Source organism: Lagopus muta, chromosome 3 (assembly GCF_023343835.1).
Source record: "Lagopus muta isolate bLagMut1 chromosome 3, bLagMut1 primary, whole genome shotgun sequence".
Taxonomy (NCBI): Eukaryota; Metazoa; Chordata; class Aves; order Galliformes; family Phasianidae; genus Lagopus; species Lagopus muta.
Window position 1 is genome coordinate 50110049 of NC_064435.1, and position 25177 is coordinate 50135225.

The 25177-nt window shown below is 39.0% G+C and overlaps 1 protein-coding gene across 2 annotated transcripts; it reads left to right on the forward strand.

The window, feature by feature from the left end:
• On the forward strand, positions 1-23937 carry RAB12 (RAB12, member RAS oncogene family). Of its 2 annotated transcripts, none has more exons than XM_048938587.1 (6): positions 1-259; positions 12807-12867; positions 19665-19803; positions 20389-20478; positions 21220-21324; positions 21835-23937. In XM_048938587.1, the coding sequence occupies exons 1-6, from the start codon at positions 16-18 to the stop codon at positions 21946-21948; spliced, it is 753 nt and encodes a 250-aa protein (XP_048794544.1). In that variant the 5' UTR covers positions 1-15; the 3' UTR covers positions 21949-23937. The 2 variants fall into 2 exon arrangements, with proteins under 2 accessions (XP_048794544.1, XP_048794545.1); XM_048938588.1 differs by having other exon boundaries at positions 20389-20488; positions 21835-21946.
• The last annotated feature ends 1240 nt before the right edge of the window (positions 23938-25177 follow it).

A 25177-nucleotide genomic window follows, 5' to 3' on the forward strand; every position in this document is an offset into this window, starting at 1 on the left:
CCGCATGCGGCGCTGATGGAGCCGGGCTCGGGGCTGGCGCAGCGTAGGGCGGGGGGCGGCGGGCTGGAGCTCGGGGCGGGCTCGGCGGGGGGGTCGCCGGCTCTGTCCGGGGGGCAGGCCCGCCGCAGGAAGCAGCCGCCGCGGCCCGCCGACTTCAAGCTGCAGGTGATCATCATCGGCTCGCGAGGGGTGGGCAAGACCAGCCTGATGGAGCGCTTCACCGACGACACCTTCTGCGAGGCCTGCAAGTCCACCGTGGGTAAGGCAGCCCTCCGACCGCGCCTCGTTGTTCTTGCCGGGCTCTCGCGGTGTAAACGCGGCCCGGCCGGGCCCCCCTCCCCGTGTGCCGCCCGGGCCGTCCACTGCAGAGTTGTAATTCCTCCTGACGTGCGCGGCGGGTGCCCGGGGTCCCGAGGCCTGTCCGTGGGGCGGGTGGTACAGCGTGGAGTTGTCAGGACAGCCCTTGTGCGCAACTTCCCAGCGCTCCGCGGGATGGGGGCGGAGGGCATAGTTTGACCCGGGTCTGGCGGGGGGGGGCTTTGGTGTCCTCTTTCGTTCTTATGTGTTTGAACAGTGAAACGGCCATAAACTTGAGCATAGGAAGTTCCGCACCAACATGCGAAGGAACTTCTTCGCAGTGAGGGTGACGGAGCACTGGAACAGGCTGCCCAGGGAGGTTGTGGAGTCTCCTTCTCTGGAGATATTCAGGACCCACCTGGACGCCTGCCTGTGCAGCCTGCTGTAGAGAGTCTGTTTTGTTGGGGGGTTGGACTCGATGATCTCTAGAGGTCCCTTCCAGCCCCTGTGATTTTGTGATATTTTTAAAAGTGTTAGGGGTGGCTGGTAAAACAGGTCGTTGTGCTGAAGCCTGAGGTGGTACAGAATTATTCCAGGAGCTGAAGAGTTCTGCGGTGTGTGCTGAACATCACTGATGGGACTTCCAAGTGCTGCTCCACACCCCAGCCCGACTAACACCAGATCCCTGCTGCCCGGAAACCCTCCTCAGTGTTACGTGTGAGGATGCTGATGTTTTGTTTGGTGAAGAGCACCTTCTGAGCGTGTTTTGCTCCTCATTCGACAAACTGGGGGGCTGCTCCCCAGCTTTGTACAGCAGCATCTTGTTGATGGGTTAGTCAGCGGTGCTTTGAGGTGGCTTAATGCCTGCTGTGCTTTGAAGTGTGGATGCATAAGGGGAGAAAAACGAGCTGGTGCGTTATTACAGACCTGTTCGGAATGCTTAGGTCCTGCAGCAAAGCGGTTGTTAAATCTGTGTCATTGTAAAATGAGCGTGTGTAGCTAAGTTGTAGCTTGAAATGTGAAGAAACCTATAGCATCTGATGGAAAAGGGTGGTGTTGTCTTTTGGAAACTAAGACTCTATTCTCCAAGCCCATCCTTCTGTGACAGAACAATAGAGTTACTATTGTTTGTTTTAGTTGGTGTTTTGTGAGTTTTTATACCTATTTTTTCCCCAGGTCTTTTAAAAATCCAGCTCTGATAGTGCTGTGGCTTTTCCTCTGAGCATCCTGTTAGTACTGATATTTTTAAGTTGGTAACTTAACTTTTTTTACTTCCGAAAAGTCAGAAACAATCCTGAAGTGATATGTTGTTGTCGTGAAGAAATGCTGATGACTTTTGTAGATGGACCAATTTGATTTAACATACAGTAAGCTAGAGAAGTAGAATTGGCAGTGAAATGTCTCTTTACAAATTCTCTGTGACTGGGTTGCTTTGAACTCATGCATCTTTGGGATGACCTACATTTAGCATTCCTTTCAGGCTGGGCTGCTCTCCTTTAGCTAGGTTAGTTTCCTGATGTGAATCCTGAGAAGTAAGAGGAGGTGCCCTAGGCCCCAGTCCAGACTTCCAGTCTGTTGCCTTGTAAGCACACTGATTTCCTAGATAACCAAGGCAGTGACTGAAGCAGAAAGCTTCCTTATTTCACAAAAGACAGGAAATAAATGGTGGTATGCTGCTAGACAGAGGATTACGTAATGTTTGATGTATGAAGTGTGCCAACATAAAGCAGCATAGGGGAATCAGCTTGTGCCAAAATACATGTAGAAACTTGACAGTAATGGCATTCTTTCAAGGTCTTCTGACTGAAGTTGATAGCTGTTGAGATTCCCACAGATCCTTCAGCTGCTAAGTGAAAGATCTTCTCACTGTTGTGACTGAAAGCTTGCATCTCTGCTATTTACATGTTATGTAGAAGGAAAATAATCTGCAATCAAAAATGATCAGGGGTCAGAGTTTGCACAGTTCAAATAATACACTCTTCCCATGTAACTGCTTTCTGAAGTGATTTTTTTTGAGAGTTATAAGTGAAGAGTGTTTTGAAACATGATTTGAAACAGTGTGACTAATGCTATTTCAGAGGAGGCAATACGAATCTAATATACCTTGAAATTAAATTTGAAAAGATGGTATAAGAATACAACAACAATTAAAAATTGCTGTATCTGCTTATATTAGGGAGATGCAGCTGGGAATGCATATAATTATCTTATCTGGATACTGGCAGCCTCTACCTTCTTTTTATAATAAACCTGTGAAAGTGTAGGCCAAACAGAACAACATATGGCACCTTAACCTCTTGTATGGAAATGTACAGGCTGCTCAGAGGTCTTCTCTGACAGTGGAAGAACTGCAAATGTCCAAAACTTTGCATGCCCAAAGCTTATTGCAAGAGCCTGGCTGACTTCTGTCCCCAGCTGCTGTTTAGGTTATTAGTGGGATGTCACTGAGTGTTTCTACATAAACAGAGAGATGTGGATTCAATTAAGAAATATTCAGCATTGTAATGTTAATTTACAAATACTACATTGCCAGATTTTATTACAGAATTTAACAAGCACACCAACGTGTCTTCTGTCTCATCTCAAAACACTGAAGTTCTTTGAAAGTGTTCAAAAATAGCTTGGCAGATTTCAGCACATTATTCATAACCGCACACGATGTGCTGTTGATCTAAAATTCTTTTGATGTATTTATTTTGGGCATTAAGTTGCACAGAATATTGTGTCTCCTTAATCTGCTGTTTACATCGCACTGAGAATACTCAGTGCACTCAAATATTTACTGATTTTTGCACACTGGTGTCACATGAGAAATAGATTTTGCTGTTCATGGTTTTATGTGCTAGGTTTGGATGTTTGTTCTTATTATTAGGTTATAACTTATTTTTATTACTGGTTTGGACATGGGCATTTTCTTTAGAAATGTTCCCCCTGTAGCTACAGTGACGTAAAATTACTCATTTACACCGGTGTTAAATCCAAGGTAGTTAAGGTAATTCCTTTTCCATGATGGTAGAATTCTTATGTGAGGGTAATGTTGGCATCGTTAATTAATTTTGTCAACAAACGTTTATATACATTTTATTTTAAAATAAAAATTGCTTTCTGATTGTGATGCTGTACGTGGCCTCCACACACCTGTATTTTTCACAGAAGAGCAGGATTAGAACTGTTGCTACGGTGTTTTTCAGACTCCTAGCAAAGCAAAATAACCTGCTTTGGCAGGGTGGTTGGACTCAATGATCTCTGGAGGTCCTTTCCAACCCCTACAATTCTGTGATTCTGTGAAAATAAGTATGTCAAATGAGTGAGAGTGATCTTTCCAAAAGTAGTGCACAAATATTCATTGCTGTGGTTGCGAGAAGGCTTTAAAGTGGTCAGGAGAGGAGGAGTCCTTGGCTTTCCTTTTTCCTCCTGCCATATCATCCCAAAAGTAGTTCTTATTCCTGAAGAAATAAATCTGTGCATCCAGATCTCCATAGTGATGTTATTATAGTTATTAACATTTAAAAATTATAATAAAGAGTCCTCTTTATTTTTCAAAGGCCTCTGTACTCCAGCTGCTGTCCCATCCGTATCTCAGTCTGTTCATTGCCAGTCCTTCTGATGTTTCTGTGACAGATCTACTAAACTCATGTGCTCAGCATTGTTTCCTAGCCAGCGAAGCGTTATGCTTCCTTCATGCTTTTCATCTCAGGACCTGAGGTTCCTGCTCATCCAAAGAGGCAGCCCTGCACTGACTCACTGCTCAGCCAGCCACCTCCCCTGCTCCTCCACCTCAAGCTGAGCTCCTCCGCTCATCTTTAACGTGCTGGTCTATGTAAGATTTCTGAGGCCCTTTATCATCCATCCTGCAGCTCTTTTTCCATCATGAAGGCATCCCAGGAAAGAGGCCTTGCCTACCATAGTGCTAGAGCTGAGGTGGGTCTGCAGGCTCGTGGCCAGCTGTTCTTGGGACACTACACCACCATTTGAAGCAAATGCCAAAGCCTCCTTCGGGCCTGATTTACAAGGAAAATCATAGGTGGAGCTACTCAGCTGAGTTTGTAATGGGGATGTGTTGTTGTGGATCAGGGTGGGAGCGCTGTGATCCCTTTTGGACTAATTGTAGCCTGTGGGCAAGCAAATGTGATGTGGGGAAAGATCCCTTTGGCTTCACAAATGCTCTTTGGCGTTGATTCCCTTTGCTTTAATATACTGTGAAATGGAATGTTGGCCTGTGTTGGGAGCTCACTAGATTTACAGAGCTCCATAGCTTTTTCTTCCAAGTAGTCCATTTCCTGTTAATTCTTTCTAAAATATGCATGTAAAGTACTTAACTTCCAACAAATAGGCAATAGTAATAGTGAAAACTTTGGATTTAACTTCATCAGACCAACTTTAAATAAGGCAACTTCTGTTTTTAATATGTATATGTGATATGCAGAGATATACATATATGTATGTATTTATGTTTCGGTTTCCTGTCACAATTCAACCTCTTTTTTCATTGTCTTTGGACTAACAATATAAATGTTAGGTTTCATTCCCATAAGCTTTTCCTATAATACTAATTATATTTGTCTTACACTCTTTCTGACAAATGTAACTCATTTCAGTTTTTCTGTGAAGTTTTGTTTTGCCTTCCATAAGATGGCACTAAAAACTTAATTGTGATGGAGAGGAGAAAAGGGTAGAAGTAAATATCTTTGGCTTTTCCATGTCATAATAAAAGTAGCAGTCAGCCTTCTGTTGGCTTTATACTCAAAATCTGCTCTGTACTCAGACTGAGAAATCTTTGCTGCACATTAAAAAAAAAAGGAAGGAAGGAAGGAAGGAAGTTCTGGCCAACAGTACTAGGTATTTATGTAAGAAATAGCCCTCGTCTTCATTTGTTCAAGATATTAATACATACTTATTTATTGGCTTTTTGACTACTGTAGATTAGCACAAATAAAGCTTAACAAATATTTTGGTGATGCCGTGCTGCAGTAGTTTGAAAGTACAAACAGTGTAGAACAGGAGGCTGAGCTTTGCCTAGAAAGCAGTTTGACCTTACACAGAACCTTGAGATAACTGGGGAGCATGTAGGAACTTGCATTGTTTGTTGTTGGTTCTGAAACCATGAGTTCAGGCAACACAGCTTTGAGCAGAAGCCTGTGCTCTTTGGAGACTGCCTTTTACCATTAGTACTGTTGTCACTTGTAATTGACACTGGAGACCACAACTGGAAGAACCTATCAATAGCTGTTGGCTCAGTATTTGTCAACTAAGCATATTGTACAGCTTTGGTGTAGTCAGCAAGTATTTTCCATGCATAATTATTTGAGCCCTCATAAGGTAACAAATCTGTGTTTTAGTATAGGAAAATGTAGTGGGGAGATGCTGTAAATGGCCAGGGTTTGGGAACAGGGCTTTGGGGAAGGCTGTTTTTACTTTTTATTTTTGAATTGCCAAGAGCTTGTGAAGATGCGTAAATTTGAAATTGACTTTGTTTTCCTCATTTATAAACCAACTGCTAGCCTAGAGTGAGGGAAATATTTGGGTTTTGACAAGACGGTAGAGCTATCCGAATATCTTACAGTGTGTTGTCAGTGCACGCATGAGAATATATGCAAGTACACCAACAGACAGCATGAAGAGCCCACTTGAATGGTGTCAGATGTGGAGTTTCATTTGTAAGGAGAGTGGAATGCAGCTGTCAAACTCAGTCTGGGCCGTGAACAGCTGAGAGTGTCAGAAGCAAAAAATAAAAATAGGGGGCATATGATTCTCAGTTGTGGACTTCAATATTTCTTTCTGAAAGTTGTGCACTTAGATAGACGTTCATTTGATGGCATGTACCCTTTGCAGAATGCTTGTGTTTTTAGCTGAACTGTAAAATAGAACAGAATCCATAGAGTGCCCATCATTGCAAAAACCTTAAATCTCTGTGAAGCTTGTTCACCTGGCTGCCCTTGAACAGGAGGGAGGATTAATATTCCCACTTGTTAAGACTGCAACTATGTAACAACACGTAGCAACACTTCTACCATTTATTTCTTCTAATCCAAGGAATGAGAAACTTGGTACTCGAATCAAAATGCTGTGTTCAGTCTTTTTTTGAAATAGTTTCTGCCTTCTTAATAGTAGGATTCTGTCATTAATTTTCTTTGGCATTCAGTTTTCCTTTCAGGTCAGGTCATTGTAGACCACTAGCCCACCGTGTTTGTCAGTTCGGTAGGCAGTGTTGCAAATGCCTCGTCTTCAAGAAGGCCCAGAGTATCTTATTCATTCCATTCTGCCTTTTGCCTCGTTCTGTTAATCAAAAATTTGGTCCATGCTTTGAAGTCAGCTCTGTAAATAGATTAGAGGTTTCGCTCTGAAAAACTCCTCATTCTCGCAGATGGTAAAATTATAAGGAAATAACTTCCTCCATTTTCATTGTTTGGAAATGCGGAATAACTCAGACTTTCTTAAGCGTGCATCAGGCATTCAGAGATCACTGTTGACTTTCTAAAAATTCATATAATTGCACCTTTAAAGTTTAGCCACTGCATATACGTAACCAATTCTTTTTTTCTGATGTCGGTGTGTCTGTTTTGCTTTGGTCTGTGGCACAGTTGCCAGCAGAGTTACGTGTGTGCTTTTATTTTAGGCGAGCGGTCTCAAGTTTCTGCATGTTAATTGTTCTAGAATTACACTTCAGAGCCATGTGAGCAACGTGCTTTACCTGCCCCCAAAATAATCCCCAAACTGGCTCATAGGTGACTAACACGTAATGCTTCCAAATCTCTTTTTAATCTCTACATGTATAATGTGAGGTTTGAAAGAAGTATTTCCGCTTTGGTGGTTCTTAAAATTACCTGCATGTCTTGAAACTTCAATTAAAAGCTGCTTTACTTTTTCTTTCAAATAACTTTGGTAACCTTATTCTACCTCCAGGCCCATGTACTGTACTCTTCTTTGTATATTTTTTCCCCACAGATAAATGGTAGAGATTGATAGCAAAGCCAGTGTGCATCTTTTCCTTGACTTCAGCAGTTCTGTATTACTGTCGTTTCTATTAATTCCTGTATTGCAATCAATATTTAGTTACAGATGAGGACTGTCTTATAGCAGATGCTGTGCAAGCTGGTAGCAGAGCTGGATCTTACCTCTAGAAACACAGTCATCAACTGTTGCAGAAGGAAGAAAACTTCTCTGTAATGCTGTTGATGTCCAAAGTAAACAAATGGTCCCAGCCTTTGAATTTTAAGTCCATTCTAATGATCAATTAGTATGCAAACTCTGAATTTTTAAACTGTGTCTCTTCAAATACAGTCTGATTATTTTTCACTGATTGCATTGCTTTGCTGGGAATAGCTAATAGGCCTCTGAAAATTCAATCTATTGGAATTGATTTTAGCTGTAGGGGTTCTGTGTGCTCTATTTGCATTTGTTTTCCCAGCTCCTGCCTGAACTTTGTAATTGGGAAGTCTTGGCCTCTTAAGGTCACTCCTTATGAACAAAACAGCTTCCACTTCCTTTTTTTGCCACTTAGGGGAGAAAAAAATTGAAAGCAATGATGGAGAATGAGGAGTAAGAAGCTTCTTCCCAATGCGTTTTATTTCTAGACAAATTATTTTACAGAAAGAAAACAGACACAGCTGTATGTGTTTCAGTGTATGCTTTAGTAGATTTCTTCCTGCAAACAGGAGTGAGAAGTAGTTTATATATTATAACCTATTTTGGGCTACACTTCATTTGCACTGGATTTGTTTTCAGTCTGGAACAGCCTCCAGTTTAGTGCAGTGACAAGATACGTCGCTCAGGCTGACTTGCCCTTATCTAGAACTTCATTAGTGCACTTCTATTTTGAGTGCCTGTTCCCTTTCTTTTAGGGCTGTTTGTTTTGGAAAGGAGTGCAGTCAGTTTGCTTAGCTGTTTGTTGCATAGACTTCTTCAAAATAAAGGAAACAAACCTCTCTAATTGCCTTGTAGTCCAGTAGCCCTTTATTTTTCCTGGAAAACTATTGTTTCAGTTGAGTACACATTGAAGTAGGTGCTCTTGTTTGCGTGAAGTATATTTTTAATCTAAAGCTCTCGTGCTTTCACAACAAAAGCAGTGTGCTTTGTAGAACTTATAGAAGTACTGAATTAATAATATTATCTTCAGCGTGCCATATAATTGCTGCTGTACTTAATGCCTTGCTCAACATCCCTCCAGCTAGGGGTAGGGGAACAGGCTTACCTGCAGTTTGGTGGTAGAGCAAGCTGTATCAGGGTATTTCAAAATGCTTCATAGATACCAAATCATAAACTCAAAGTTGAGTTTGGGATCTATGTTTGTGTGCTTTTTTTTAATTAACTCTTAAAGACGTGTGGGATGTGTGTTAGGATTCCTGAGAAAGGCTGTGCCAGAGAAAAAACAATTGTGGCAGAATCTGACATCCAAAATGAGCAGTTTTAATTCAGGCAGAGAAGACGGCCAGGATTCACATGTGCCCTGAATGTAGTCATAGTGGAAGAACTGAATGCATGGCTTGCCAGTGGTATGTGTAAGATTACCATGGAGGGAGGGAAGGTGGTGGCCAGCCTTCTGGTTCCCCTCCTGTTGCTGTGTCCTGGCAAAGGACACAACACTTGAGAGTAACCATAAACGTGTACCTGCTGGCTCTGCTGGGTGCATTTGATAACTTGCTGTCAATAAAATCATAGTAGTCGTTTAAATGCAAACTATTTAATGTGAAAATCAGCCTTGGTTTGCCATTGGAAAGAGCCTTTTACAATCCTTTATTTTTATAAGGTGTGTTGTTCAGATTTAATGCAGTTGTCAACAGCAATTATTGATTCCTCGGGTTTATTGAACTATGAATGAATAAAGCCACATACTGGATGCTGTTCGTGTAATTAGGGACAGAAGGTGCCTGGGTGGCTTGTTTGTATTAACTGTTGCTGACATCTTTGCAGGGACTGTCTGCCATCGCTGGGCTATGTGCTGTATGGCTGTGCTGGTAGGGTGTTACGCCAGGCCTGTCTGTCACTGATCGTGTTCAGGCACAGCACTGAACAGCACACAGCTTCAAGACTGCAGCAGCCTCTGGCAGGACTGAACACAAATGGAACAAATGCCCACGTTTGTTAAACTCAGAGTTGGAATGGGAGACTCCAGCAGTTGGTCCAAATCAAGTGTTCTATAGCTATAGCCATAAAAACACATAAGACTGCTCTTTATGCTCAGTTTACGTGAATGGATAGATCCACTTGTCTACCTCTTGTCATGTGTGACTAACAAGTATTTGTTATCTGCGGTAGTTGGAAGCATTTGCTTACTAATTGGCTTCCTGGGACTTCTTGATAGGCTTTCCTCATGTTTTTACTACCTGGAGAAATTATATGGATGGCAAAACTTGGTTTGTTGACTTCAGTCAGGCTATTTATTTCATTGAACTTTTTTTTAAGGTGGTGTTTGAAATTGAAGTGGAAAAGAAATGTTGGTTTACTAATTTGTATGTAAAATCAAAGTATAACCTTTGACTGGTGATACACAGTAATGAAATCTGACAGGCTTTGGAATTTGTTTCTTCGTTTGCAAGAGAACAGTTGCCAGTGTTTTTCCTCCACTGTAGGCAGACACTAAACTTTCGGAATTGTGTTGTTGCTTGCAGAGCATTACTAATTATAAAAATTGGTTGAGCAACCTTTTAGCTCTGGCAAGCTATCTGAATGAAGTGTTAGGTGATTCAAAGTGTTTTATAGAACAATCCACCTCTCCAAAACTTACTGTTTTGCATAGTTTATTGCAAAGTATAACAGCAAATAAATGTTTCAGGCTGTGACTTTGAGATTATTAACAGAACAATTTGCCTTTGGAATAAGAAGGTTGGATATTAGGAAAAAAATCCTGTCAGAAGGAGCGGTGGGCAGTGGCACAGGCTGCTCAGAGAGGTAGAGTGGAGGTCACCGACCCTGGAAGTGTTGAAGAACCATATGGATGTGGCATTGAAGGACATGGTTTGTGGGTATGGTGGGGATGGCTGATGGCTGGACTGGATGGGCTTAGTGGTCTTTTCCAACCTTGATGATTCTGTGATTCCAGGAATAATAGGGACGTAGTATTTATTCTGAAACAATCCTTTTAAATTTGTAGGCATTTTTCCACTTGATTTCATTAACATATGGTCTGCCTCGTGTTCACAAGAAGTCCTGAGCTGAAAATTTCCTATATTATAGCAATTGGATTTTCTCTGTAGTGCATTATTTGTATTTAAAATAAAACACGCCTACTTTTTTGTTCCTTGGTTTTCTGAGATGACAGTATGTAAATCCCTTCCTTAAAAACTAAAAGGTTTTGCTAATGGACTTGGTGAAATTTGCATGAAATTCCCATGTGGTTTGCAATGCACGGCTTTGGGTCAGAGGTGATATAGACTTGTTTTTGTGTGACAGCAGGACAACTTCTTTAGCAGAAGCTGCATTCTCTCTGACTTCATACTCAGGTCAAGCTCCTCCGCAAGCGCAGTGGTCAACCAAAGCCAGCATCCACCTGTGCCAGCACCATACATCATGTATTCTATTAATATTTCAGTGAGAGGGACAAGGTAGATTTTCTTTTTTTTTTTTTTTTTTTAAACCTGAGTTCTCAGATGAGTAATGAATGATACAGCATGTTGTATTCATACAGTAGTAGGACTGGGAACTTGAGGTGGTGGGGCAATTATATTGAAACTAAGGAAGGCAGAGATTTGAAACTATATTGATATTGATGATCTCCTTTGTGAATAAAGTTGCTATTGTGTTGTAGACAAGTTATGACCATTAAGGCAAGTGTATGTTATACTTCAAATGTAATTGTTTGGAGAAAAGGCATTTAGCAGTAGATACAGTTGGTGTTTTAAAGCAACCATTAAAACATTAATGATGTAGTAATGACAAGAACTGTTATTTCCCACATTTTGGATAGTGGAACAGTAGCATGTCCATTTCACTTTCTTTGACTTTTACACCAACAACAGAGATGCTGTTTTTTCAAAAGTGCTAAAGGTATTTCTTAAATAGATGAATAGATGTTCTGAAACTTTAAGAATCCTTATACTTTTTATCAATTTGCATGTGAATACTTTAAAATTGCTGTTAAAATTATAGACTGCAACATGTGTTGCTTTGGTTGCTGTATTGGCCGTGAACCCTGCTGAGGTGTGACTGGGACCTGGAGAAGCAGGATTGTTGTGATAACCAGCACTTTTATCACTATGCAGTGCACAACTGTGAGCCGTTGGTTTGAAGGCATTTTTGTCGAGGGGAGTGAAGGTCAATGATCCTTCCACATATTTAGACTAGATTTCCAGCGTGAAATGTACTTTTGGTTCCATGAGACTTTGGTGCAGATGATGTAAGGGGCAAATTCAGTTCCTTCTATAGATACTGCAGTCTGGTATAGATTCTAAGAATATTGCAAGGTTTTTACCAATGACAGACATTAGGGAAATGGTTAGTTGTTGTGAGAGGAAATGTAAATCTTCTCTTTGTGTTCACTTTCATATCTATCCTTGGTATTCACTTGTATGTGAAAAGGCAAAAGTCTTTCCAACACAGCATGCTTCTGCACTTCTGTGTGGGTGTAAGTGTGCCAGTCTGAATGATGTTCTCTTGTCTTTTTATTTCCCTGCTTTTTTGATTTGGTACTGTTGGAAGGGATGGTGTTCAGAAGGAGGAAGTGAAGCAAAAAGATTTGTACAAATGTTAACCTGCTCATTTTAGTGTACAATTTATGAGTTCTGTGATATCCTAGTACACTTGTACCCTGAAATATTTTTGTGTTTGAGGTGGTATTCTTTTGTGTCTAGATATTGTTTGGCCATACTGTGTCTCTGTGTTGATTGCCAGCATTATTTTCATGGACTTGAAGTCTTTTTGTATAACAAGGTCTTTGTGGGTCTATCTTTGCTGTTTAGCTTGCATTCAAATTCTGGTTGAAATTTGGAGATGATGGTTGAAAGTACTATATGGGTATAAAAGGAATTTTTAAAGTTGTTCAAAATTGAAGCAATTTGCTCATAAACATTTGCCAGAATGAAGAATGATGGTGCTGACAAACTGCATAAACCAACTGCAATTCCAGCACTTCCACTCTGGCACCTTACAAACACTGAGCATCTGGCTTGGGTGTAGTTGTGTACTGCTCCACTTCACACTGGTGTGGAGGGACGGGGTTTGCTTCATGCCTCCGAGGCAGCTGTGCCATTTGAAAGTAGAGCAGGCTTGTCCTTCACAGTCAATGTGAATAAGGGAGAAACAACCAACCATGCCTGTTGTTTTACTGTTGTGTTGGGTTCACCTGCTGCTGGAACTATTGCACAAAGTGGAAAGTTTATGTTGTGATGATACCAAATCAGGTGGCTCACAAACTATATAGCTGTAGACAAATCCATGTGATGATCTTACCTGTTGCAAACCTGTTAAAAGTTTATTAAAAAAAAAAAACTATCCAAAAATGATAGTAATAATTTACACCCTCATTACTTTTGCTTCTTATTTCTACTTTTCTGTTTACTGTATTTTATTTATAGGTGTTGATTTTAAAATCAAAACAGTAGAGCTAAGAGGAAAGAAAATTAGATTACAAATCTGGTAAGTAAAACAAATGTGCAACCAGCAGTATGTTTTAATTTTTATGTTATAGCATGAATCAATATGCTTGTCTAATACTATTAACTGTTATAAGCTGGTTTAGCTCTTAGACTTTTGTTTCTCTCCTCCATTCCCACCTGACTTAAGCAAAACCAAATAGCTCTTAGGTTTTCGTGAGGATAAAGGAGGAGAAAGATGGTTAGAAGTAGTGCATGAGTGTAATTACTGAAATATTAATGCATCACAGAGATCTCAAGGACTTTTTTCTGGAAGTGTGAAATCATCCATACAAGAAATAGGAGTTCAACAAACAAAAGAAAGTGACCATGTTAAATAGACATAGTTAGATTTTTATATTCTGGACTGTTCTAAACTGACTTGCTACAAAAGCAATTATAAGGCAGCCATAAAATACTTCCTAAACTATTTTCTGAAACTTGATGTAGACTGTGCTGTTTCCTTGACACTGTGGTAAATTACTTAAAAGTGAAGTGCTTTCAAGACTAAGCAAATTATACCCCCTACAACAGCACTGAGACAGAAAATGATCTCATACAACCAAGACAGTATACATTAACTAGAAATAATGTTCTGCTGCAGAAAGCTTGATGTCTAAGCTAAGCTTTTCTGTTCTAGAGTAGGATACATGTTTCCTCATAACGATTTCCCATGCTAATGATAGAATTTGAATTGTTTAGGACTTACTGAGTTTATGTGCTCCTTTGTTTTGCAGAGTTGTCTAATACATAAACATTGTTTTGAGAGAATAAACCAGCTATGTTAATATGCGTTAATCTTACGTACTACTATGTAGAAGCTTAGCTTTGGTTGATTAACAGTGCTTGGTGCATAATTGGCATTGTAGTTAAGCTGATATAGCTGCTAACAATCTCTAGAGGGGGGGAAAGAGCTCTGAACTCTGAGACACTTTTGGGATAATCTGGTGATTTCTCATTCTTAACTACATGGGTGCAGTGAATTCAGCTTACTAACTCCTCTTGGCAGGTCACCATCAGCTGTTTGTCACACCATGTGTCTGTCTTGCCTCCCTCTGAGTTAACTGCTACATCATCTTTGGTATCATCAGTCACCTAACACTTGAATGTTATTGGCATGTCTTCATCCATCATGTGTCCCTGCTTGGAAACCTATGACCACAAGGCTGGCAGTTGAGCCAGCAGTTGCTAGCCAGGGTCTGCTGAAGCTGACAGAGGTAACAGAAGTTTTTTGATAAGGAGATGCTACCATATGCCTAACTTAAAATTTTGCTATGAAATATGCTGAGCTTGACAATCAACTTTTTTCATGTTGAATAAATACTTTTTAAGAGATGTTTAGCTGGAAAAGAGATGCTTAAACCATTATTTTCCACATATGCTCGTAGGACATAGGAAACTTTTTAAACTAAAAATTGATAAGTGCTAAAAAAATGTGACCAATAATCCTGTGCAAAGACATGCTAAAACAGTGAATAAAACACATTATAAAGAAGATATGTTAACAACCAGGAGTACAATATCCAGCTCCCAAGTGTCACTCTCTCTTCAAAAACTGCTGTAAAAATGCTGTTTTTATGGATTACACTGAAAACTGTCATGGCATGCTTGTAAAGTTTTTGAAAAGCAATTAAATGACCATCACTTTCACTCATTTATTTTGAAGCATTGCTGTATGTGTTGTTGGGCCTATTTATTCTTTTTGTACCTTCAGTTGTTAGATGAAAACAGGAAAGCAATTTACAAAGTCAACCGCTTAAAGTTTTAAAATGCCAACTTAAGTGGTGTGGTTGATCCTACTTCTACCTGTGTGGAGGTGTTGAGTCAAGATTGCCTCATGCTTCCCGGTGGTCTTACAGAGATCACAGTAATTACTACAAAACCCTGTATTTTGAACAAATGAGCAATTAAAGGAACAAATCATTTCTAAAATGTGTTTGATTCCTGAAAATGGCTAAGGTTGCATTTTGAAGCATCCGAGCTTGGTTATTTTTTCAGTCATTGGTAATTCTACTTGAGAAATCAAACAAGAATGGTTGTTCATTTGTTTCTGTTTTTTTCAATACCAGACTGGGCTTTCAGTGGAGTAGCATACAAATCAGACTTTCTCCGTATTGCTTTTGCAGTGAGATATTGTATGCTTGAGGATCAAAGAGCCTTCCGTTGTTAGGATAGCACTGCTACCTTCAACCTGTTTCCTTGACTTTTAGTCAGGAAACAACCTCCTGCTCCTTGGAAGATGGCACTGTAGAGCACCACTGAGAATGCTCAGTAGCGTTTATTTTCCCCGCGCACCCCCCAGCGCAGTAGCAGTGACCCTTGAGCTGGCAGTAGTAGATGCAATAGGTCAGCTTCTGTGTCGCAGTTCTTGGCTGAAACAAGCTCTTATATTCTGTAGTGTCTGTTGCAGTTATGCAGTGGGTAAAGTAACTGAGCAGTTAGCCTGATGATCAGAGTGTATCTGAGCATCTCTGATTTAGTGCTGTCTCAGAGCCAGACCAGATGATAGGAATTCCACTTTCTTGCTTTGGAGCATAAATGTATCAGGAGGACGGTGGGATCTGACTGTGCCCTGTCACTTGAGGAATCTCAGCATTTAGCTGAATTAAAAAGCACCCAGGTCAGGCTTCCAGTCTGCAGGTCCCCAGCTGCTGGAGGCAGTGGTGCCCTGCTGCTGCGCCCAGTGCCCTGCTTGGGCTGCCCAAAGAGGCTGCTGACACCTGGCAAAAAATCTGGGATTTGCTTCTGAAAGTTGTTTGAACTGCTTTCTCTTTAAAAGTTGTGATGCTGCCAGCCCAAGGTTTTCTATAGGCTGTAGTGCTGGAAATTGAGACAGGGAGTAATGTAAAGAAAGCATTACCTGTCCTGAAATGTAGCAGAATGTAGTTCTGAAATGTTAGTACCTCTGACATAAATTATTTCATGTAATAAAAAATGGCAAATGACTTTGATTTTTTGTTTTGTTTTGTTTTAATGGGAAGGAAAGCTCAGCATAACAAGTAGAATTAATCCCAAAATGACTTAATTTTTTTTTAATGTCTCCAAGTACCATAAAAGCACAAAGCAAGTGCAAATGTTCAATTGTTAAATTTTTTATTTCTGTTTAAAAATACATTTCCTCCCTATTGCCACTTCACTCTACCACTCATAAAAAATGAATTTAACTTTAGAGCCAGTGACAGTTTTGAGTCTGTATGTATATTATACAGTCTGAGAATACAGCAAGTCAACACCTGAATAAAGGATTTGTGTCGTGGTGGTGGTGTTTTTTAATTTGCATTTGTTTGGTGTAATGTTTGTCTGTATTTTCGGAGTGATGTCTAGTTTCTGTTAATGAGGCAGGAAATTGCAGGTTGTAGTTGGTGAAGGAGACATAGGCTGAATGTTTATAATTAACACCATTTGGAAATAGCAGGACTTTTTCCATTAAAGCAAGTTCTTGGAAAAATCAGTAAAAGGAAACTTCTTTTAGTATTTAAAAAAGAAGTCATCTGTTGTGTTTTCTCAGTGATGCAAAATCATTGATGAGGTAGTAGTTAATTGTTTGGACTTCTGGAGTTCGAATGAAGTTGAACTGCCTTATAGTTTTATGTTGATTCTTGCAAGAGAAATAAGGAACTAGCAGCATTAGCATTGCACACGAGATCCATGAAGTTGCATACTGTTAGTGCAGTTAAATAATGCTCCTCTCACAGCTTTCCAGTGGTCCTTCCGAGAGCTGTCTTCACTTAAGTGTTCCCACTGTGGGAGAGTAATACGTTGACAATAGTGTAACAAACTTAATTTCTCCAGTACAGCACATGAAAGGAAGACATTTTTTGATGGATATGCTTTTAACATTAGCTCTACTTTAGGCTTGTTATTTTTTTCCTTCCTGCTGGAAGAATTTGCCACACATTTTTATAAAAATAGACCATAGCTCCTCGTGCAAGATAAGTTTCCCTATGTAAGATCAACTAGATACTCAGTGGCAGCTTTTTTAGCTAGTTTGAGGTTGCTGATTATTGCTTATTTTAGAGATAATTTTCCAATTTCCTCCTTACTACTTGAAGGATAATACACTGTTATTGTAATATTAAAGACCATGAATTCAGCTTATTTTCTTCCAGTTTTTGAAGGAAATGGGTATTATCAGATCATGCTTACAATCAGAAACCTGTTGTCTGGTTTCATTTAAATTTCCTGCAGCAGGGGATGCACTGGTTACACAAAGCATGTGGACATTGTGATTATCAAAGCAAGGCAGAGAAAGTCAGCCATAATTCACCATGATTAAAGTGACTGGCAGGTGACAATTGGTGGCCATCTGTTCATTGAACATATAGTGGGGTTTTTGAATGATCTACACAAAGAGGAGTGCAGGACCTGAGGGTATTTTAAGAACCTGAGGTTGTTGTGAGATGAGGAGAGGTTGATAATGCCAGATAGACTGGGTGATAATGCACTTAGCAGGCTTGGGGAAATGCGGGGCCGGAAGAAGCTGTAGTGGCTGAGTGTAATGTTGACTCCAGTGCTTACACATAAGTGTACCTCATGTGTTGGTTGGTCTCTTCAGAGAGAATAGTTGGATGTTAGTGTGTTTATTTCCCTTGTGTATTTTCCTAACGTTTTAACTGTGTGATCTGGTGCTTTAGAAGGGGCCCCTTTGTGATGGAATTGCTAAAAGCCCTTAACATCGACCTGTAGGCACAGTTAGCTCTGAAATGGCTCCTCTCTCTGCTCTGATACAGGCACAGAGAAGAGAGGGAAGACTGGCAAAAAAAGCAGTGGTTTTCATCAGTCAGACCACAACTCGAATTGATGCATTCTTCCATATATGGGGTATGCCCTGCCAACTGCCATCTGGTTGTGTCTGTGCAGTGATAGAGCTAAAGAGATCCCATCCCTAATGCACTTGGTCGGTAGGCTGGATCAGCAGCAGGTGGCAGAGGCCGCTCTACACGGGTATAATTTTGAGAAGCCTGTTCTAAGCACTGAAGCAATGCTATCCATATGTGGAAAATCAACGGTTCATACTAGAATTTTTAAATTTTTCATGGAATGAATTTCCAAAGGTTCTGACAAAACCAAACCATCACCAAAAAAAAGTAAGGGAAGAGAAAATGAATTGCATCTTTTAAATATTACTTACATATGTGACTTCAGCTGCCAGAACTTGTATTGCTTTAATTAAAAAACCATTTCATTCATGATAAGAAAGCGACCAATTGACCATCTAAAACTGTCTGAAATACTTCTAGAGCTTGATCTCATTGAAGCAGTCTACCTGTTTCACCTTCAGTAGGGTCCCAAGGGTTTGTGCAAATCCAGTTCTGAAGTTTTGAGTAGAGAATGGGATATGAATAAAAATAAAAATGTATGCAGTAGGAATTTGTTTTCTTCCACCTCCCTATCCCAAGTTCCATATCATGATGCTGCTGGCTTAGTGAAGTGTTAGTATTTTTCCACAGGTTATGAAATAGAGATCTCACATCTTTTTCTAGGAGACTGTTTACTTTGTGAAATCACCTACCACAAATTTGCTGCTATCAAGTATGTTTGTGGCTATTTCAGGAGAAAGTACTTTACTTTAAAGCCTGCTTAGTTTAGATCCTTAAAGATTTTGTGAAGAGCACGATAGGTTTGTTGTAGTTTATTCTGCTACTTGTTGTGCATAAACCTTAAAAAGGATTCTTCAGGACAATCAATGTGGCATTTTGTGAACATAACATTTTTTTTTCTTTTTGGTAACAAGTGTTTCAGTTCTCCATTGTTAATCTCATTCCCAAGTTCATTCTTATCCTTTTGTCTAAAATGTGACTGTTGAATAGAGTTCTTTTTGAGTTTTAGGGTCCATATGCATGGGCACACATTTTTTCCCATGCACTTTGAATTTTATTTAGTTTTTTGACTTATCTTTTGGTTTACTTCAAAGTGCCATATAACATAATATTTGCTTTTGATACCAGTCACATTTTAAGACTTAGGGTATACACCAGCTGTTGTATTAGTATAACTGCCAAAAATCTTCCGTGACAAGACTCAGTGAAAAATAACTTTGTCTTATCTGCTTTGGAACATCAACTATAGCTAGTATAGGCATAAAGTTGACATTGCTTGAAAGTAATCTCCAGTGTAAATGCACTGTGATAGAAATGCCTGCAACATTGAACGTGAGGATAGGAATGCTATTTGACCACCTCAGATTAGTAGATGTAAATGTAAAAGGCAGTAATCTACTTTCAAAAGCTGTTCTATGTAGGGGTTGTTTACTTAATTTAGAAATCACTTCTTTAGAAGTGAATTCTGCCAGTAGCCTCTGCATTAGTCTTAAAAACCATAGCTGAATTTCTGTGGTTGATCCAAAAAGACTCTGAAAGTTCAAATCATAATAATCAGTGTATTGCTCATTTTATTGTTGGATGTCCAGCTGTTTTAGTTTGCTAAGCATGTATCCATTTCTTTTTCTTTTATTTCTTTTTTTCAGGGCTGTTTAAAAAAGAAACAACCATACACCACAAAACCAGCTTAATCTGCTGGTACATTTCCATTGAACAGCTTCATTTTCAGCTACATGTAGACCTATTTGGTGGCCTTTCTTGGTGAAGTTAGTATGGGCTAAGTAGTTCTGATATGAAAACTTTTGTGATTGAAAGTAGTGCTCCATTTTTTTCTTTTCCTGACATACACACAGACATTCAATTTTCAATGTAAAGTATCTAATAAGTGTGGGAGGCTGTCTTTAATAAGATAGAAACAAAGTTACTGTATACTTTGTGAATCCATGAAACGTTTGTGCCAATGTTTGCTGCTGCTTCTTAGGGACACAGCAGGTCAGGAGAGATTCAACAGCATTACCTCAGCTTATTACAGAAGTGCCAAGGGAATTATTTTGGTGTATGATATAACCAAGAAGGAAACATTTGATGATTTACCAAAATGGATGAAAATGATTGATAAGGTAGGCTCTCTTAAGTTTTTTGGGGGGGTTTTGGTGGCTTTTTTTTTTTTTTTTTTTTTTTTTTTTTGCTTTGTTTTTTGGAGGGGGGGCAAAGGGGAGAATAAATTCTTTCTCAAAAGGGCTAAGTATTGTGTGCTTTTAACAGCATAATTACAGGGTTATTACACTGGAACTGCTGGTTTGCATGGGATTCTGTTAGCACAAATTTAACATTTACGTGTTCTGTTGCAAAATAATTGTCCATTCCTGCTTCCTTTGACTGAACTAGTTAGAAGTGCCAGTAGAAATCTGTAACATTATGCATTTGCCTGTGCACTGGGGAAAGAAGAAATTTTGGTCTGTGAAATAAGTCATTTTGTTCACTCCTAGGTGAACTGGAACAACTGGTTCTTAATAAAGTTTTTAAAATAATATTTAAAAATTTAAGTTGAAAATTCTTAAAATAATGTTTAGGAAGAACATTAACGTGTTAAACTGTGTAGATGTGTTTCATTATTCAGTAATGGAATTTACTTTTTGTTTTTAATATTGTATGAAGCCTCACTTTTTTTTTTTGTTTAGTTTATTAAAATATTTTACTTGCAGTATGCTTCAGAAGATGCAGAGCTTCTATTAGTTGGAAATAAACTGGACTGTGAAGTTGATCGAGAGATTACTCGACAGCAGGGAGAGAAGGTAAGAACAGGTATAAATAAATTCTAAGTTACAGATGGAAGCAAAAGTGCTGTGACATTGCTGTTGAGAGTCCATGGCTATTCTTACTCATACCTCAGGACCTCAGGAGCATACTGAGAATGGGAATGTTTTGTCAAAATTCATAGTTTGCTTGCTTCTGTTTATACAACCCCCCAGTACACAGTAGTGTAGTGAATCCCTCTTTTTGGCATGTAAACTATGAAAAGAGATACAGTAAAGACTTGAGTCATAGAGAGATGTCCATTTAGGACGTGTGTGTGATCCTTCTTCCGGATATTGGCCTTTCAGTACTACCTTAGGATTGGCAAGAGTCCTGCTTGATTTCTTAACTCAACTTTGTTTTCAGGATTGTTGGATTTTCGTGTTTTTCTTGATCACAAAAGTAGTAAGGAAAATGAAAGGAGAATGTACCCTCTTGATCAGGACAAATACAAATATTTTTCTTCTGAAAAGTTCCTACTCCTTGGCAATCTGAGTAATCCTTGTCAACTGAGGATATTAATTTTTCAAACTTAGGTCTAGAAAAGCGCAGAACGCTTCTCCATTAAACCAAATCTAAGTGAAAATTAGCTGTATCTGACAATGTTTGCTGTACCTTAGAGATTCAGGGTAATTAATTGCATAGGAGATCAGTCACAGATTTCAGAGAAGCTTATTAAAGGTTTTATGAGGAATGTATATTTGTTGTTTTTGTTGTTATTTTACTTTTTCTTCCATCAGTTTGCACAGCAAATAACTGGGATGCGGTTCTGCGAAGCAAGTGCCAAGGACAATTTTAATGTGGATGAAATATTTCTAAAGCTTGTTGATGACATTCTGAAAAAGGTAAAATATTGAGGTGATAGTTTCTGCCCACATAAATGGTTCATGCTTAATAGTGAATCTCTGATTGTGTTTGTCAGGAGGACATGGAGGGGTAAGTGCACGCAGTCAGGTGAAGTTGATATGTAGGGGGCATGATGTAGTTTGCAGTCTCTACTGCCTGCATCAGTGAATTGCTGTCTAGCTTAGTAGACATCTGTTTCTATTTGCTATGATTCCTGTTTCTTATAACTTCATATCAGCAGCTGACTATACACTTGCCTGCTTTTGTTTGCAGGCAGTTCTTCTGTATTTTGTCACGTTTTGAAAGTGAGGCTTATTTTGACAGCGTTTCCTGACTTCATTGGAAAATACATTGTTAGCACAACTTGCTTGAATGTAGATCGATAATTAATAAGATCTGAAAATCCTTAGGTGTGGAGGCTTTGGCTGATAGTGACCTCTTGAAACTATCTCATTTTGCTGAGTTCTGTGCAGATGATTGTTTACAGGTGATGTTTTCTTTTCTTTAAGATGCCACTGGATGTTATAAGAAATGAGTTGTCCAACAGTATCCTGTCCCTGCAACCAGAGCCAGAAATCCCACCAGAACTGCCTCCTCCAAGGCCACATGTCCGTTGCTGTTGACTTGTTACTCCATACAGAGTGGAAAAATAGGAGTGGGAGGATAAAGAAAGTATCTGTACTACTCTGCACTACAATCATTTGGCAGTTTCTTGTTGCACTTTGTTATTCGAGTCAGAGCTACACACTAACTTGTAAATATGCAAATATGCAATCCTTTGTAGGATTCAACTATATAACATTTAATTATTGCCCTTGACCCTCACAATGATGTTTCATTCATTGCCCCAGTGTTATAAATACTGTACAGTTGGTTGAGATTTACCACACTTCCAGTCGAGGAAAAAGGAGAAGTTAAATCTATACCTATTCTTGACATAAATGTTGTAATAGTTCTTGTTATTATAAACAGGCAGGCAGAAGCTCTTCTGGTATGAAGATAAGTATATGGTGCTTTGCTGACTATTTTAAAGACAATTTTTTTTTAAACAGAGGACTTTATGTACAAAGCTTCCATAATCAGCATTATGTTTCATTTTAATGTAGTGAAAACATTTTTGGCTGTAGCATCCTCTGCTGACTGGATTTGTTGAAAAGCTAAGTTTAATTTTTGGCAGCCTTATTTATTTTGTTTAATGCTGAACCCATCCTTTTTGTACTAAGACGTCACATCTGGTGCAAATTTGATTGCGCTGAAATTGCATCTATTTTCTGCATAAGCATAAACTTAATTGCAAGAATCAATAAGTTTCAATAAAAGAATGAAGATTATATTCAAAACTCTATAAGAAGGTATAAAAAGCAATGCTGCTGTCCTAGACAAATTCTTTAAAAAAACAAAAAGATTTTCCTGTGTTAAGGAATATATATGTGTATTTGTCTGGACATCTCTAGGGTTGGGGGGAGGGGAAATTAAGGTAAAAGAGGTTTTTCTTTCCTAATAGTAGAAATTATTCCCATCAAGCAAATACTGTGTTAGATTTTTGTCTGATAATGAATTTGTGAATTATATCTTTGGTATATCTTTTATTAAAATGCACTGTTTAGTTTAGCTGTGGTAAATCGGTAGTTACATATTTGAATAACTTGGTGTGTCCTGAATGTTTGTGGTATTGAAAAGCATTGTGGTCTTTCTAAACTAATGAAGTGCAAATAAAATTTTGTATTTATGAATGACAGTGGAACTGCACCTGTTATTAGAATGGCAAGTATATCAAATCATGGGTAAAAGGTAAAATCTACGGTATGGAACAACTGCTTCTGTATTAATTTCCTTATTATTTAACTTTCTGTTTGACAGTTCCTCTAGACCTTGTTAGAAGAGCAGCAAACATTAATTGCTCACCTTGATGCTTGCTGTCTTGGGATGACCTAGCCCAGCTGATACCTCCAAAGAGCATGTGACTACTTGTTGTGTTACCTTAGCAGGTGGTTGCAAAGCTATTGATGACACTGGCAACACAAATATTAACCAGTCTTTTTCACACTACAGCTTTTCTACTTCTCATTCTCTGGTGCTGGAACCCATTTTGTCACTTTTGCCACTCTAGCTGAAACACTGACACTTAACAGTAAGTTGTACCACTGATTAAGCAGCAGTTTCTCTGCTTTGTGGAAGGAAAAAAGACGCAAAGAACTGCAGATGTTTTAAAAAGATATTTTTTTAATTCCTTATTTCAGTAAGCAAGCTCTGATATTCTGAATACAATACCATGCCAGTCTTAGCACATTTTGATTTCAATTTGCAGATTAAGGAAGCATGGTTGATATTTGTGCTTATGTCTTCTGCCACCTTGTGCCTAAACAGTTTGCTTTTTTAGGTAGTAAACTTATGGTTTACTATCATATTGATAAGATAAAATCAATTTCTAAAGCACTTGTAGGATTTCTGATGATACTGTGGGCAATAGCATGGAAGGAAGAATTATGGAAAAGTGAGTTTTAACTTGACAACAATTCTATTTTAGCTGATTTGTTTTTATATGTACCTAGAATCTTGTGATTTTTTTTCTGCAGTTTTTGAATTTAATAAAAATTAAGAAATCTGACTTAGATATTCTTCTTGTAATTATGTTCTGTTTGTATATAGGTAGATCGGAATTTCATTCTCTTGTACAAAAAAAAAAGAAAAATTACTGCATTTGAGAGCCATATTTATTTGAGAAGGCTTGAATGTATTTGCATATTCATTGGAAATCATAAAAAGTTCAGTAAACCTTCAGATCCATTTTAGTATTACCCTAAAGAGAGTTTTGTCTCCTACTTTGATCTCCGCAACTTTTCGTGAGTCAGTGTTTGTTTATATCTTAACAAAGACTTGCACTGCGGCATGGAAGGATGGGTGGGAAAGAGAACAATTCTTACTGTCCTGTTTCCTCATATGGAGTACCAGCTGTCAAGCCAACCCTTGTTGATCTTTAAACTACTAGAATGATCTGCGCAACCACTGGGAGAGCATAAAAGGGGGGAGGGGGAGGAAGGGAAGCTGAGAACTAGGTACAGTTCTAGATCTGTTCTAACTCGTGGTAGCAGATCATCGTTCTTCACAAACTGTGGTTTGGAATAATCCATTCCCCTTCTTTGGGGTGTTTGTGTGCATTGTTTCTTTCTAATAGTGAGCCCAGCACACTTTTCCACTTTTATCACTGCACTGGTCAGATGCTGCTAGGTCTTTTAGTCCCTAATAGTTTTTTCATACTACAGAATATATACAGCATATCATTATTATTCCTATCAAGCTTGCTTGATAAGCAAGAATGGCAAGCAGAAACAAACAAACAAACAAAAATGTGGCAGAAAAAGAATTTTAACATCTGTTCCGAAGTAGTGATGGTTTCTTGACTTTCATAAAACAGTGATTAGTGGATCCTGGCCATATAATGGTGGTGTTTTGAAACTGATGGCAGTGTGGTTAGGATTTAATCCAGTAAGTTCCTGAAGTGGCACAATTTTAGTAGTATTTCCAGTCAATATTGTATCTTCTACCAAAGCTTAAGTTCATCTCTATCAAGAAACTCATGCAGTATTTGATTATTTCTATCAACTTTTTAGATCTGCCTATAATGGGCACTCAAACAGCAGGCTGAGTTAACAGGTCACTTCATATACTTTATATTCTGTACAGAGTAACAGAGGCAGTGTGGGAAGGCTGGAAATTTCTCTTTTGTGTAATGCTGAGTCACGACACAGAAGGAACTGAAAGTTACTGGCTTAGCAGCATGTTGCATCTCTCCTTCATCAGACCTGGCCCTGCAGAATGGAGATACACATTGATGTCGACATTTACTACTTG